The sequence below is a fragment of the Chrysemys picta genome, chromosome 1, assembly GCF_011386835.1.
Source record: "Chrysemys picta bellii isolate R12L10 chromosome 1, ASM1138683v2, whole genome shotgun sequence".
Lineage (NCBI taxonomy): Eukaryota > Metazoa > Chordata > Testudines > Emydidae > Chrysemys > Chrysemys picta.
This window is the reverse complement of record NC_088791.1, coordinates 242665635-242682525: the sequence shown is the minus strand read 5'-3', so window position 1 is coordinate 242682525 and position 16891 is coordinate 242665635. Positions and strand designations below refer to the sequence as shown.

Here is a 16891-nt window from a genome sequence, read left to right as displayed (position 1 = left end):
CTCATTCTTCTCTTCCGCAGACTAAACAATCCCAGTTCTCTCAGCCTCTCCTCCTAAGTCATGTGCTTCAGCCCCCTAATCATTTTTGTTGCCCTCCGCTGGACTCTTTCCAATTTTTCCACATCCTTCTTGTAATGTGGGCCCCAACACAGTGATGAGGCCTCACCAATGTCAAATAGAGGAGAATGATCACGTCCCTCGATCTGCTGGCAATGCCTCTACTTATACAGCCCAAAATGCCGTTAGCCTTCTTGGCAACAAGGGCACACTGTTGACTCATATCCAACTTCTCGTCCATTGTAACCCCTAGGTCCTTTTCTGCAGAACTGCTGCCTAGCCACTCGGTCCTTACTGTGTAGAACTGCTGCCTAGCCACTCGGTCCTTACTCTGTAGCAGTGCATGGGATTCTTCCATCCTATGTGCAGGACTCTGCACTTGTCCTTGTTGAACCTCATCAGATTTCTTTTGGCCCAATCCTCTACAGGTCCCTCTGTATCCTATCCCTACCCTCCAGCGTATCTACCACTCCTCCCAGTTTAGTGTCATCTGCAAACTTGCTGAGGGTGCAGTCCATGCCATCCTCTAGATCATTAATGAAGATATTGAACAAAACCGGCCCCAGGACTGACCTTGCGGCACTCTGCTTGATACCTTCACTTTATCACCTGGCTAGTCTGAGCCTTTTCTGGTGCTGCAATGTCCACACAGCTACTTTTAGTGTGCTACAGTGAGTCTGTCTAGGTGGGCTGCAGGCCTCGCTCCCAGCTGCAGAGTAGACATACATTAAGTTCTGAAGATTCTTTTTGTCATCTCTCAAAAATGGCTTGGCCTAGAAACTTCATATTTATATAATTCTAATGTTCTTTATCAGATCTACTCCATAGGACTCTATAAGGCAGAAGTTGAAGTGCTTGTTTTGGCGTTATTTGCCTCTGAAATAGAAACATCAGAGTGCTCTCATGGCCTGGTAGAATTTAGGAGGTTCCTCGCAAATGACAGGTCTTTGAAAAGGATGTGAATGACTTTGTGAAACCTGTACACCTTGTGTCCATGTGCTCTCTCTTGTTCACTCATGCAATTCATTTTGCACCCGCAAATGTATGTTTTGCACCCCCTACCCCATAGATGTACCAGAGGCAGTGTAGTCTTGTGAAGTGAGGTGAGAATTGGGAACAAAGTTGCTCTTGAGTTCTACTCCCATCTGTTCCCTACAATATGGTCTTCATATTACTTGCAATTACATAATACCTTCATTCAAGCCCCTTAGTGCTTTTACAACACAAATCATGCTTCACAACCACTTTGAGGGGTACATTTATTTCATTATCCCCATTTTGTAAATAGGAAAATTGAGGCTCAGAAAGGTTATGTTTAATGACAAATTTTTCAAACATGGGTGCCTAAAGTTCAGTACATCAGGCCCAGATCCTCAAAAGGTATTCAGGCCCCTTAGCTTCTGTTAAAAAGTTATGAGCCTAAATACCTTTGAAGATCCAGCTCTAACTCTATAGTTGGCACCTAGCTAAGCAGTCTGATTTTCAAAAGTGCTGAGACATCCCAGTATCTGGCTGACTTCAAAGTATGGATTTAGGTGCCTAGCTTTAGTGGCCAACTGGTTTGAGGCCTGGAGAGCAGGTCAGTCCTAGAGGTGGAACGAGTATAGTTTTCTGATTCATAGTCCCATAAACTAATTTGTTAGACCAAACTGCTGCCAATGCAAGTCATTTAGGGCTAGATCTTATATAGCATGCAGTATGTGTGGGAGGAGAGGGGGAAATAAGTAACTTCAAATTCTTGCATGACACCATTTCACCATCTGCACAGTGTAGCTAATAGTACTTACTTACTGCACTAGTGGAATGGGAGGCTGGATTACAGTTTGCCCAGCACATTGAAAACATACAAACAATAACAGCATGTTGCACTTCAATAGTGCCTTCTATCTCAGGGTTTTTACTTGCTGCCGGGAATGGTTTTAAAAATAGTGGATATTATCCTCTAAAATTTTACAAATGCAAAAAAAGCAAATGAACAAGACCCCACAGCCCTGCTCTTCAGAAGAATTTTATGAACACCAAGAATAAGTTAGGGATGAGGGGATAAATTTCATCAGGGAAATTACCCCAGCCACCTCTTCAATTTGGGGGTGGGATTTTGAGGGACTCCTGCAAATTCTCTACAGTACATTGCTGCTTGACTCTAGTTTAACTAAGATGTTTGTCTCAAAATTAGGTTTACACAGAGAAAGAGGATGCTCAGCCCTGTGAAATCAGTGGTGTGGGAAACTTGGGGCATTGTAATTTTAGATTTCACTGGTATTTTGTGAGGCTTTTATAGGGAAAGTGCTAGTAGATTATAGAGAATAATCCGTATGGCCCCTTCTCAGAGCTCCATGCGGAAGGTCAGAGAGGTTCTAGACATCTTCTTCCTATAATCTTCATCAAATTTCTCATTCTGTGCCATTGTGAAATGGTTCTTCCAGTCTCCAATAGTCCCTACAATACAGGAAAGCCAAAGAGATATTCAATCACCATTAGGAAGAATTCTTCCACTTCATCCCAAATCCTGAAATCCATTATCACTAACTCAAAAGATATTAACAGTTCAAATGAAGTGCTAATTCAAAACATAACAGGAAGGAAGATGAGGGAATACTAAAAATATAAAACAGCAACACTGTAACAGCTTGACTCACCCCTTAAGGGCTGGGGCTGGCTCAGATTGTACTATAGAATGAGCCATAGCTGGGAGAGATCAGGGTGACTGTCCTATAAAATGCAAAAGGAGGCTGCAATCAATTAGGAAGATTAGGAAAATGAGAGACACTGTAGGGAGCATGAAGGGCTTCTGCAGGGAAGACCTTGAGACTAAAGGGAGCTGGAAACTTCTGTGGAGAAACCCAGACAGCATTTGGGCCTAGAAGTTCGTGGGCCTGTAGGCCAGGGAGCTAAGCTCCAGCTAGGAAGAGCTGGGAGGATAGACTAGGAGGGAATTGCTCTGACTGAGATAGACACCAGAGCAAAGTATGGACTGTTGTGTGGTGATGGACTTTATTTTGGAACCCTGAGGATTGTTAAGGACTGTTCGTTATTAAACCAGCCCCAGGTGTGTGGTGTGGGGTGGGGTGTGTGTGTTCTTATCCACGTATGCAGTTCTTAAGGATCCTGCCAGAGGGGGATTAAAAGGGCAGGGTACCTGCAAAGCATTCCCTTGCCACAAGAGGGCACTCTGTAAATGGCCACACTGCTACAAGCACCTTTTCTCATGAATGGTGAGATTGAGTGGTCCATTACTGCAGGAGGCTGAAAAGTGTAGTTTGCCATGGGGTTGTCCTTCATTATCTCAAATGTTGTGTGGTGGATGATTTTATCTAGAACCTCATTCTCCAAGTCCTTCTCCAGGAACTGTAACACCTTTTGGATTTCACGCTTTGGATCCTGTGGAAGGAGTGAAATTGGATAAGAAACCGACCCAGGAAGGGGAAATAAATCAGATAGGGAAAATTTGTGAGGAAGTTTTAAATGCAGGAATCATATCTATCACTGGGATGTGAATCAGCTGGAGACCCAGCTGGTATTAACAGAACATTGCTGTGGGGAGCTCATACCTGCTGGAACCCTGAATGGCAATAACAGAGCACTATGAACCCTGACTCACCCCTCACCTCCTTTAGGTCTTCATAGAAGAGGTAGAGAATACAGTGGTTTTCTTTTGCATCCCACCATCCTTTTACATGATCATACCAGCAACCCCAAAGCACTGAAAGCAAGAGAGTAAGTAGTAGTCAGCAAGTAGCAATGTCTGATCTATCGAGATATAGCCCCAATAAGTGGAGTATCTGAGCACTTAATCTTTAATGTATTGATCCTCACAATGCCCCAGAAAAATAGGGGTATTTTATAGATGGGGAGCTGGAGTGGGGTGGTCCTTTACATTGCAAAAAACCCCTAACAAAACAAAACAAAAAAAACCCCACCACTAAAAACCAGCGTCATCTAATCTCAGAGTCTGGATCTACAGACTCAGGGTGTGAGGCTCACATTACAGTGCTAAAAATAGCCATGTAGATGTTCCTGCTTGGACTCTGAAACCCAGTGTGCGTGTGTGTGGAGACAAACACTGAGGCACAGAGAGACTGAGCACTTCTCTGCACAGCAAGTTACAGCACAGCAAGTTAGGGTGTCACTCTACAGCACATCAGCTTGCCATATGGTAATATCCCTTGTGGGCACTGCTAGTAGCAAGCTAGGCTGTAATCTGGGCCTGTTGGAGTGCTGTAGCAATGTCACATTTACATGGGTTGTTACTGCGTGACAAGCTGGTGTGGTGTAGATTCACACTTTGGCTTGCTGTGCAGAGACTTGGCCAAGGTTACACAGTAAGTCTGCATAAGAAACATTTTCCAGAGCGCCAGACTATCATTCCTCTCCAGCTGACTGCTGAGCAATATGCCTTTAACCTCAAAAGCTTTAGAAAAAAAATTAAGCTTTAAAACAAGGAATTTGTGAGTATTAGGGACCATGGAGGAGAAGGGGAGTGGGGGAAGAAAGAGAGAGAGGAGTTCCCTGGAGTGAGAGGATGGAGAAAGGAAGTGTTTTTTGAGTACTGGTAAAAACACCAGGATGGAATGGAGTTCCTGCTGAAGTGTTTGGATGGGGGCTTAATATAAATAGCATTAAAAAAAAGGGAATAGGATGTTGCACAATTGGTTCCATTCACCTTGTCCAGCCATGAATTTCTCCAAAAACTCCTCCCAGGTTCCTGGCGCAGGCATATTTTTATTCATTCTGTGAAAATGGTAGTAGGACACCAGGTTGTCTTTGGCATTTCTTGCCACATAGATTATCTGGATTGGGTGTGAAAGCAAGTGAGAGAAAGGAAGAAATGAAATAATGTATATTTAACATTATAGATTTAGACATGTACAGAGGGTGCAGAGTGTCCTGCTGTGTTCTCTCTCAAAAGATGATCACCAAAGCCATAAAAGTTTTCTGCTTGGGAGCTGCCATTTCCTGAAACTAATTTGTGATTGAAGTTCCTTCACTTTCCTACAGAAGCTATATATTGCAGGGAAGATGGGCCTCTAGATTTCAGAAGGAGTCTGGAAACCTGCCTCACTCCTATTTAGTTTCAGTTCATTTCCAAATAAAGTAGACTTGAGCCCCACCTTCCCCTCATTACCTTACACTCTTGCTCCCAAAAGGATGGAGGCACCAGTTGTACAGGGAGATGAGTTTTCAGTGTTCGTGGGGAGGGCATCGCTTCAGCTAGTTCCAGGCCTGCAAAATATTTTGTAGGCATTCTCCAGTGTCCTTGTAGCCAAACTCCTCTATGTCTTAATCACCATCATGTGTGGGATTTTGACTCAGACTTTCCAGGGAAATGCCAGTTTGTATCAGTTTATACATATGCAACTCTACCTCATTGCAACCCTCCACAGAAAACATTGCATAACAACATGTATCAACCATCAGTGTCCTTGAGACTTTGCCTGCATTCTTGAGGAGGAATGGTGAATGTTGATTCATATACAGATTTGCTTTTTTGGGATACTGTCTGAATCCCTCTAGGGCAGGGGTGGCCAACCTGAGCCTGAGAAGGAGCTGGAATTTACCAATGTACATTGCCAAAGAGCCACAGTAATACATCAGCAGCCCCCCTATCAGCTCCACCCCCCGCTCCCAGCACCTCCTGCCTACTGGCAGCCCTGCCAATCAGTGCCAGCGCCTCCCCCTCCCTCCCTGCACCTCCCAATCAGCTGTTTCACAGCATGCAGGAGAATTGTTGGAGGGAGGGCATGACAGGTTCAGGGTAGGAAGGGGTGGAGTGGGGGGCAGGGCCTGTAGCAGAGCCAGGGGTTGAGCAGTTAGCACCCCCCCCCCCAGCACATTGGAAAGTTGGCGCCTGTAGCTCCAGCCCTGGAGGCGGTGTCTATACAAAGAGCAGCATATTAACTTCTGAAGAGCCGCATGTGGCTCTGGAGCAACAGGTTGGCCACCCCTGCTCTAGGGCAATGCTGAATATTGATTCATCTACTTGGATGGACCTTTTCCCATTACAGCACTCAAAGAATTTTCATTTTACTTGTAGAAGATTTTTCTAGGTCAAGAGAGCCATAGATAGGGTGACCAGATTGTCAAAGTGAAAAAACTAGGACTCTGTCATGGAATGGGAGGCAGTGAGGGTTTTTATTTAAATGAGGATTCAGGATGTGTGAATGAGACAGACAAGATGGAACCAAAAAAAAATTTATATATATATATATATATATATAAATAAAATATGCTCCCAAAAGGATGGAGGCACCAGTTGTACAGGGAGATGAGTTTTCAGTGTTCGTGGGGAGGGCATATATATATATATATTTCCCCCCCCCCCCCCCCCCAACTTCCCTCATCTAAACCACCATGTTCTCCTGTCTCCCTGCTCTGTCCCCTTTAAGAGTAAAATGAGTACGTTGGAACAAATAATATGGTGGAAGAAAACAGTATTTACCTTTACTATTTTCTTCCAGTCCCAACTTAATGACAGTATTTTCAATCCTATACCTCCACAGTAGCATCTTTAACAAAAATTCTTCCATTTGTCCTGTCATTATACTCTCCTCCTCCTGGGGTTTCTGGTTTTAGATTAGTTTCTATACTTCTGTCATTGTCTCCCCTTGCTGCCACTTCCTCTTGCTTGGTCCTTCCTCTGCTCTCCCCCAGAAACAGGTGCCTCTTTTGTCCCTCTATGCCCTGATAGAGTCAGGTGTGGGGGAGGTGAGGAGAAGTACAGTTGCTAATCCACTCAGAATTTCTTTGACTATATGCTAGGGAGGGTTGGCTTGAGGGCTCACTCACTGGCAGACCTCATTGAAGAGCTCCTGCTCATAGACCTGAATAAGCCTAATGACCTGTGTAGAACTCTCTCCAGATAGCATGACAAATGGAACAGAGATTTTCTTGGAAAAAACTCTTCTACAATGGATACTCTTTTAGTGGATAACATTTTCCATTATTTAGAAAAAAAATTGATTCCATGATTTTGGACAAAAAAAAAAAGAAAACGAGCCCTGTTTGTTTTACAGGGGTTCTTAAACTGGGGGCTGAGACCCCTCTGGGGGTTGTGAGGTTATTACATAGGAGGTTGCGAGCTGTCAGCCTCCACCCCAAATCCCGCTTTGCATCCAGCATTTATAATGGTGTTAAGTGTTTAATTTATAAGGGGCAGGGGTTGCACTCAGAGGCTTGCTATGTGAAAGGGGTCACCAGTACAAAAGTTTGAGAACCACTGTGTTACATTTACCATTTGTATCAGAGCTGAAAGGTCCAGGCAGAACCCACTCAATGAAAGGGTGTCGCAGATAAGTGGTGGCACGTTTGCACTTCTCAATGTCTCCATCATGTTGGATCATATCCACAATCTCCTGTATCCATGTTGTACCTGAAAATATTAGAATTTTACATATTTCCCCAATGTGGTGCAGAGATACTTTTCTAAAAGAGAAATGGAAGCTTGTTAAAAAATACTGGCTGGATGGTGACCACAATCAAGGAAGACTGGGGAAGTCACAAGGCCATTGCTACAAGATGACGATAAGCATGGGGGTTAGAAAGTGAATCAGGGAGAAAATGCAATGGTAGGAAGGGAAGTTGAAACTTTTAGTACCTCCTGAGGAAAAGCCTCTAGGCTTGCATTTAGGACTGTGTTCTTGTGTGTGGTAGAAATGAATGAATAAAAGCATTGAGTTCAATTGGCTATGAATTGTGGGATTGTTTATTTGTAGAGCTGAGTTAATGTCATAATTTCCATCTCGAGGGAAATTCCGATAGACAGTTTTCATCCTGAACTAGGACAAAAAGTGAAAAATCAAAGGTTTCAATAAATGAAAAATTCTGAAATTTTTCAATTTGAAAATAACAAAAATGTTCAACATTTCTGAATTGAAACATTGTTTTGACCTTAAACTGAATCTGGCTGAGTTGCTGGGGTGCCTCCTAAGAGTTGTAGTTTGGGTGCTTCATATACCAATTCTCCCCCATGGGCTGGGCTCCGTGACTTGACTACAAATCCCATGATGCACTGTGATGGTTCATTCAGGGGAGACTACATCCCCTGTAATGCATCATAATCTGGCCAAGGAGTCCAGCCTATAGGAGAGAATGGGGGCATGGGAAAGTGAACTACAAGTCCCCTAATGCACTACAGCAGATCAGACAGATGCAGTTTAGTGTTTCACTGATCCAAAACTAAACATTTCAATTCCGTGCAACAAACTGAAATGTTTTGATTTAGGATGATCTCACACAATATTTTGTTTCAATTTTCCTTAAGCAGCCATATTTTCTGTTAAAAACGTTTTTACCACCTAATTATTTGAGTATTTGGATGACCACCAGGCATTCAAGAATGTTCTTTAATCCTAAAGTTTTACATATTTTTGTTCATCCAAAATTAGTACCTGAAGTTTGTTGTTCATTATTCCCTTATTTGAAAGGTGTAAATAATCTACCATATGACGTAAGTGGCCAACCACAGGACACAAAAAATAAATACTAGCTAGTGAAGACAGACTGAACAACCTGTAAGCTGAAGAGTCATCCAAACCTCTTGGCAAATACTAATAATTAAGGCTATGTTTACACTTAAAACATTAGTGTAGCCCTACATGTGTGCCACTGTAGCACTTCAGTGTAGACACTACAGTGACACAAAGGGTTCTTCCATCGCTGTAGTTAATCCATCTCCCCAAGAGGCAGTAGCTAGGTCAAGGGAAGAATTCTTTGTTGACCTAGTGTTGTCAACACCAGGGGTTAGGATGGCAGAGCTAAATCTCTGAAGGGTATGTTTTTTAAACATCCCTGAGAGACATAGCTATTCCCATGTAAGTTTTCAGCATAGACCAGCCCTAACTAATAAACTTGTGGAATTCAGGAATGGTTCATACCTGAGTCACTAACAAAACAAAAAACCTCCCCCCCAAAAAACTCATAAGCCCTAAATTCATAATAGTTCAACCAATTCCCTTTGCTTCATTGTAAACTGAACAAAACCCTAGTTAAAATCAAATTAATACAAATTGCGTGTCACTGATTATACATTTACACAAACTGAACTAAAGATTTAATAATATGATATTAGACTATTTGCATTTTGTAAGTGATTGGTTATTTTTTTCTGACAAGGAAACTAGAAGTCACTGGTGCTCTGATGAAAGGCCTATGCTAGGTTTTACATAAATCTCAAATCACAAGTCTTGATAAAAGTATTGCAAAGCATGAGTTTCAGTGCAGGCAGATAGTTCTGTCTCAACCCATTTCCACTCTCTTCCCACACACCTGCTTTTGCATAGGTTGTGATGAGCAGATCATCAGGTCTGGCTCTGAAGTTCCAAATTTGATCCCACCTGTCACACACTCTTTTTGGAAGGAGAACTCCACCCACTTCATCTGTTTCAGAGCGTGTCATGGAGCTCTCTAGGCTCAGATCTTTCATCTTACCCAGGGCCATTGTGTACTGCATGGAGAAGAAACAGATTGCCAATAAACAGGTCTGCTCTAAAGAAATATATGCATTTACTATTCTAATCTCAGCCAGGGACTCAGTGCACTTAGTATGGTAAAAGTGTCCACAATTCTCTGACTCAGTTGCTTAAAGTTAAACATATTTAAATCCACATTTAGGCACTGCAAACTGTACCCTAATTTTCACAGGTGCTATGCACCTTGCAGCTCCCACTGACTTCAATGACAGCATGTTTGAAAATCATGCCATTTACTTAGGTACCCATATTTGAACATTTTAGCCTTTGCATATATTACTTAATGTAAATTAGTGACATGCACAGGCAAATTACAAACTACATAACTTGGAGCATGATCCTCAGAGGGGTCAAGCATCCACAGTTTTCACTGAAGTCAACTGAAGACACCTCACAGAACCAGGTCCTTCTTTACTAAAGAAAACAAATGGAAAAAGCTTAGTAATGTTAGTGCTCCTACTCATGCTACTGAAAACTAAACCACATTGATCCTTTGTAATTATTCCAGTTCTGGACTTTTATCTTCTGGAATACTGTTGCATTTTACAGCTCTCTGTATCACCTCAGTCACCTTTTTCAGTGCTTTTTTGAGCAATGGTAACATATCTGGAAAATTCTGAGATAGCTGAAGTTAAAACTGGCTCATTGTGCCTGCTTGTCACAGTCCTCCCACAGAACACCATGATTAGAAATAGCATGCCTGCTACAATGCAATACTCACAAAACAGACCGAAGAGGGGTTTTCTGGAAGGTGCAGGACTTGGAACCACAAAACTGAGAGAAACTTGAAGCTGGAGAGTTACACACACTTGGATGCTTCCTGTCCCTGATGTTGCAGTTCCAGCATGAAGAGCGTATGCTCTCTGGGGGCTGTTCTATTTCTAATCCTATCCACACCTTCTTTAATATAGGTGCGGTCAACAAAGAAATAGTGTAGGAAATTGGGCAGAGCTTACAAAAAGTCTCCTGCAGATGCAGGAAAAAGAGAAGGAGGCGGCATAGTAACCGGTAATGGCTAGAGAGTTTCTCTGCCTTGCAATGTATGCTCCTTTTTAATATCTGGAGGGATATTTTAATCATATTGTAATAAAATAAAAATGTTTACTTACCTATGACATTAACACTTGAGATTATTAAAAGAAAAATAGCTCCAGAGAGGGTGATTTGTTTGTACCACAGTTTAAACTGTCTCAGAATAAGAAAATTTCCCCCAATATTTAACCTAATCTGTACATATAGTAGCTTAAAGGGAAAATAAGTCTCTTTATCTGTGTTACCATTAGCATCGGAGCGAATATTGAGTGAATTAAAAAAAACCCAAACCAAAAAAACCTTGTTTTGTTTTCACCACTTACTGTAAACTGCTTGTTTCCTTTTATTCAATTTGGACAAGGAGAACCGATTCCATGGTCACTAATTTTTGTTTAAAGTCTGTTTCTAGTCAATTTCACTTTCTGATTGTCAGTCATTAGCATGATGTGCAATATTTTAATCTAAAGGTCTATTTAAGAGTTTAAACAATGAATTGTTTTCAGTAACATCATGAGAACATTTCCATTAGATTTTGTCAAATGGTCACTCAACAGGCTGAATTGGGGACTTAAAAGATTACTTCCAATTATTTTAAGTCCATTATTGCCCCACACAGCTGAGCTGCTGATTTTTCCACCAAGGAGTTATCTAATAGAGGAAACTTTCAAAGCCACCACTGATCCTATGGAGTAATGATAGCAGAGGTTCCTCCTACCATAGCTCCTGAAACCTGCTTCACATGAGTTTTCACCATATGGAAAAGAAATGCCTGAAATGGAGAATGCATGATACTGCTGGACAGTGGCCAATTCTACCACTTCCTCGACTTGCAGATGGGCCAGGTAAATGGGTAAATAAGTGCCAGAAAGATGTCAATACCCTCCTGATTGCCATTTTTGGCATTGGGAAGGAATTTTCCCCCAGGTCAGACTGGGGAGACCCTAGAGTTTTTCCACTTTGCTCTGCAGCGTGGGTCACTTGCTGGTTTGAAGTAGAATAAATGGTGGATTCTCTGTAACGTGAAGTCTTTAAATCAAAATCTGAGGACTTCAGTAACTCAGCCAGAGGTTATGAGCCTACTACAGGAGTTGGGTTGGGTGAGGTTCTGTGGCCTGCAACATGCAGGAGGTGAGACTAGGTGATCATGATGGTCCCTTCTGGTCTTAAAGTCTCTGAGCTCCTTCTTCCTACACATACAGCAGGGTCCACTGGCTTTTCATCCCTCCTGCCTGATAAGGCTTGATCAAGGACACCAATATTGTTTAGATAATTGAAGTTGTAATCCAGAGTACTGAGGCAAACAGTCTTAAAATTATGATACAAAAACTCTGCCCAAGTTGACACTGATGCCCTTATAAAAAAGGCATCTAAGATGGTTACCCACTAGGCTGGAGGAAAGGGACAGGTACATGAAGGAAGAGAGACCAGTGGCTGACTCTTCTGAAGTACCCTGGACATTTGTACCATTAAGAAATGAAAAACAGCTAAGATACAATACCTTAAACAGAAGTTATGGGTGGGATGCAGAAATTACTGGTTCTGTGTTATGCAGGAGGTCAGACTACATGCTCTTAACAGTCCCTTCTGGTCTTTAAAAAAAAAGTGAGTGGAGAATTTTTACTGTGGCCTGACAAAGTGCTAGGGGTTCATTTTTGTTTGTGTTTCATCCCACAGTTCAAATAAATTGTTGAGTTGTCAGTTTTCACAAGTAATATGATATTAGGCATATTATGTGTCTTGGACTGAATCCTGATTTACTCATGATTTCAAGAGAAAGATGGATCTGTCTCATGTTTTTTGCCATTAGTAAAATGGCTATCATCGCCCATTGTTTTCAGTATGATGGAAGCTACAGGCTGCCCTCTGCCCAAATGCATGCCATTTCCTTGATCCTTTACAGGTGGAAGTAGAGCTTCCCCCAACCTATCCTTAGCTAAGATAACTGGCCTATTGATCACATGTGGCATACAGGAGACAGTGTGCAGATGGGGGAATGAGACAGGTCAAGGAGTGAGACTGGTGGAGGCAGAGAAGGGGACAAGTGAATAAAAAGGGCTTAGGAGGGAGAATGAGTGGGGAAGGGAAAATGTGGGAGAAACATGGAATGGGGACAGGAGTACCTCACAATCAGGATTCAGTCCAAGACACAGCACAGAGATGGCTATTTTGGTACTAAAGGACAATCTTCTTGTGGCCATGGACAGAGGTAAGATCACCACAACTGTAGTATTGGACCTTTCTGTAGCCTTTGACATGGTGGACCACAAGGTACTACTAACCTGCCTACATGAGGTATCTCCAGTAGATGGTCCAGCACTACAGTGATTCTAATTGTTCCTGTCTAGCAGAATATAGATTGGTGATGAGTAACTGGTTTTTCCCTCTGAAGGCTCTAGCCTGCAGGGTCTCACAGGGATTCACGCTATCTCCTTTTCTCTTCAAAATCTACATTGAGACTACTAGGAGAGACAGTGAGATAGGATAGGATTAGCTGCCAGCAGTATGCCCATGACACTCCCCTTTATATATCATTCTCAATTGATGCAACCATTGCTGCATCTATCCAAAATGTCACAATGACTACAGGAAATTAGTTCTTGGGTTAAGAGCAGCTGGCTCAAGCTGAACCTACAAAAGACTACAGTCATGCTGTCTGGAAAGAGGAAATGCTTTGAAGAAAAAGCCAAGACATTGTCTCTACTTTCCATTGAAGGCATACAGTCAGGGCCGACTCTGGCTTTTTTGCCAAGGGCGGCAAGGGAGGGTGCCGAGTCTGGCCACGGGCCCGCAATCCCCGACCAGCCAGAGCACCGGGGGGAGGGCGGTGAGCCCGCCGCGGCTCCGCTCTCCCCGGCAGCCAGAGTGCCGGGAGGAGGGCAGAGAGCCTGGCTGGGGTTCTCCGCTCTCCCCGGTGGCCAGAGCGCCAGGGGGAGGGCGGCCAGGGCTCTCTGCTCTCCCCGGCGGCCAGAGCGCCGGGGGGAGGGCGGCGAGCCCAGTCCCGGCCCCGCTCTTGGGCCGGAGCGCCCCGCCCCCCTCCAGGCGCCGCCCCAAGCACATGCTTGGTGGGCTGGTGCCGGCCCTGTATACAGTCCCCATTCATTAGAGTGGTGTGAAGTCTTGGGGTCCCATTTGACTCTTTAATAAGTCTGGATGACCAATTAGGCATTTTTTAGAAACTGGTGCTATCACTTTGAGCTGGCTTGGAAACGTCATCTCTTCCCCTGGATGAGGGCCTGGCCATAGTGATCCTGGCATTAGTCACTTCCAGGCTCGATTACTGTAATCGACTGTATCTGAAGCTGAATATGAAGACAATGCACATGATTCAGCTGGTGCAGAATGTGTCTGCCTATCTTTTCTATTGCTCAAGCTGCCATGAGTACATCAGGCCTTTGATAAAGTCCCTCCACTGCTTCTATAATGGGATGGTACCCACCTATTGCAAGCACCCCCTTCTTCAGGTGTGCGTCTGCACCTCTTTCAGTCTGTGGTGACCCATTCTGGCAGTTTCTAGTGACTCAGCCCTCCATCCAAGTCACATGCAGTCTGTATGGAACACAACTCCAACACTTTGCCCACTCTGGTCTGTTCTGGCCCCAGGTCTCCAGTGGGGCCTCTTAACAGTTCAGATCCCCCTTCTGGAAGTTTCTGACTGTCCAGTTGTAGGCCACTTACCCAGTGGCTTATGAGGGGAGAACTCAGGCCCACCCACTACTCTGGGTCCCAGCCCATGTACCACTCTGTTCCTTTACCCAAACTACTTTCAGTTACCTAGCCATTTCCCCACCTTCCAGCCTTCACCAATGTTTCACCCTTACCCCATGGCTCTTCTATGTTCAGGCCCAGCAGCCAGCCTGGAGCTCTTTCTTGCTCCCCCTGTCCCTGCCAGCACTGAGCTGTCCATGATACTGCTATCCTTCAGTCTGCTATAAGCACCAGCTTCACTCCTCAGGCTCCAAGCAGCAACTGCCTGACTCTAGCGCTGCAGCTCCTTTTATATGGCTCCCCTGGGCCCTGATTGGCTGCTCCCTGCAGCCTCTCTGATTGGCTGCTTCCCTGAAGCCATTCTAGGCCGCTTGGAGGATTTCTCTACTGCTCTTTTCCTGGGATGGGTGCGCCAGGATCCTGAGGCCTCCAACAGGGGGCCTCTGGGCCTAGTCCATCCCATCATAGGCTCCCATTCAGCTTATGATACCAGTTTAAGGCTTTGGTCCTTATTTTCAAAGCAATGGATGGTTCAAGCCACAGCTACATTAAAGACTGAATTTGGCTCTAAGAACCACTGTGACACCTGTGCTCCTCTGAGGCAGCACAGATCACAAAGCTCCAGACAAAGTACATGAGAGCTGGGGACAAAGCATTCTCTGTCAAGAGATCTGTCTGTAAAACAAATTTCTAGAGGAGATCAGGTGAATCCAGAGTCTGCCTGTCTTTAGGAAATGCTGCAAAACCTTCCTCTTCCTCTTTCTATCACACAACACTGACAGTGCCTTCTAGCCAATAAATCTCAAGTCTAAGAAATCAAAGACAAAAAACCCTGCCCCAAGCAGAGTTCTTCCCCCAAAAAGGAAGAAGTCCCAAGAATCCACAAAATCCACTAAGGACTTCATTATTGCTACTGATTTTATGTGAAAGACACTCAGATACTATGAGCAGCAGTATAAAACCACTAGACAGACAGATAAGAAACTGAGAAATCAGAGAGTGAAATGGGGGTAGGACAGGACAAGAGAGTGAGATGGAGGCAAAAGACTGAGGGGACAAGGAAGAGAAGGTGTGGGCAAGAGATTGTGACTGGATGGGCTGGGATGATCTGGAGGGAGCAAGATAGTGATAGAAAAAAGGAATGGAGAGGCAGAGAATTGTAACTTCCCCATCTCAGAAGTTGATAGAGGGCTAGAGGGGATCCCTCTTCAAGCTGCTATGAGAGGAGGGCTGTATGTTAGTGCTGTTTCAGATTGAAATGGTCACACAGAGTTTCAGGGTAAAAAATAAAGTTAAAAAAACTCAGGAGCCAGAAAAAACTCCCAAACAGTTAAAAATATCACTTGATATTTAAGCTAATATTTATTTTTGGGGCTCTGACTCCTAGAATTGGCAAACTTGGAACAGATTGTTCACAAGCAAACAAGCAAAGAACACAAGAAACTCAAGCAGCAATAGCTTTCTTTTAGTTTCCCTTGTTCCAATTTACAGTGTAAGGTAATCTATGTACAACAATTATGTGATATTACCACAGACCCTGTATATTCTATTAATAGGGGATCTGATGTTCTCTTGTTTATGGCAGCCATATTGGATTTTGTTTGTCCTTCACACGCCTGCACCTGGTGGTTTGTTTCCTGGCCTCCACCCCTTCTAGTTACACAACCTGTATGATAATGCCATTAATCCCTTGGATAAATTAACTAAAAAGTGAGTGAACAAAGAAAAGTTATGAAGTTGTTTAGTGTTTGTTTCTCTTTTTTCACTATTGTGAATCTGAGTAGCCTGTGAACAGAGCAGTGCACCAGGTGTCCTGGAGAGAGGTTAGAAAACCCTACCCACTGCTTTAATCCTGCTTTCAGTTTGTGCACTGAATGAGAGATTTCTTCCCATTACTTTTAATTAAATATATTGATTATCAGTTTTTTAACTTGACAGAATGCAGTAAGGAATATAGGTTTCAGAGTAGCAGCCGTGTTAGTCTGTATCCGCAAAAAGAAGAACAGGAGTACTTGTGGCACCTTAGAGACTAACAAATTTATTAGAGCATAAGCTTTCGTGGACTGCAGCCCACTTCTTCAGATGCATAACGAAGAAGTGGGCTGCAGTCCACGAAAGCTTATGCTCTAATAAATTTGTTAGTCTCTAAGGTGCCACAAGTACTCTTGTAAGGAATATATTGAATGTATTGACATATTTCTGAATACTAGATTTAGCTTTTTATTCATTTAAATCAATACCGGTAGTAATGTTCTAACTAACAATTCTATTAATATATTTTGGACAGATTTCCATTTTATTAAGTTACAGGAAACATTGATATTTTACCATTAGACCTCATTACTCTCTTTTTACAAAAAGAGGATTGCAGGGATCATATGGAGAGAGAAAGAGAGTATGCAGTGTAAAGGAATGCAGCTAGGTTGCTATGAATACAGCAGAAACCCTTTTGGAATTTGGAATTACGTGCTTCCTTTTTGACAAGCATGTCATAGAAATGTGGATCAAGGTATAGTTTAATTGTATTAATAAATATGAACAATATTAAATTACCACATTTTTAATGAATAGGAAATAGTTTGCTTTTGTTTTAATTTTGTGTTAGATTTAAACATCTCTACAAATAAAGT

At 43.1% G+C, this 16891-nt stretch overlaps 1 protein-coding gene across 2 annotated transcripts; it reads right to left on the bottom strand.

Annotated features, from left to right (window-relative positions):
* Positions 1-361: 361 nt before the first annotated feature.
* LOC101949876 (sulfotransferase 1C1) lies at positions 362-14514 on the bottom strand. 2 transcript variants are annotated; one of them, XM_065580955.1, is made up of 8 exons: positions 14375-14514; positions 9322-9499; positions 7289-7426; positions 5183-5280; positions 4721-4847; positions 3666-3760; positions 3197-3438; positions 362-2496 (listed from the first exon to the last, which is right to left on the bottom strand). In XM_065580955.1, the coding sequence occupies exons 2-8, from the start codon at positions 9491-9493 to the stop codon at positions 2451-2453; spliced, it is 918 nt and encodes a 305-aa protein (XP_065437027.1). In that variant the 5' UTR covers positions 9494-9499; positions 14375-14514; the 3' UTR covers positions 362-2450. The 2 variants fall into 2 exon arrangements, with proteins under 2 accessions (XP_065437027.1, XP_005307022.1); XM_005306965.4 differs by having other exon boundaries at positions 364-2496; positions 3258-3438.
* Positions 14515-16891: the final 2377 nt, after the last annotated feature.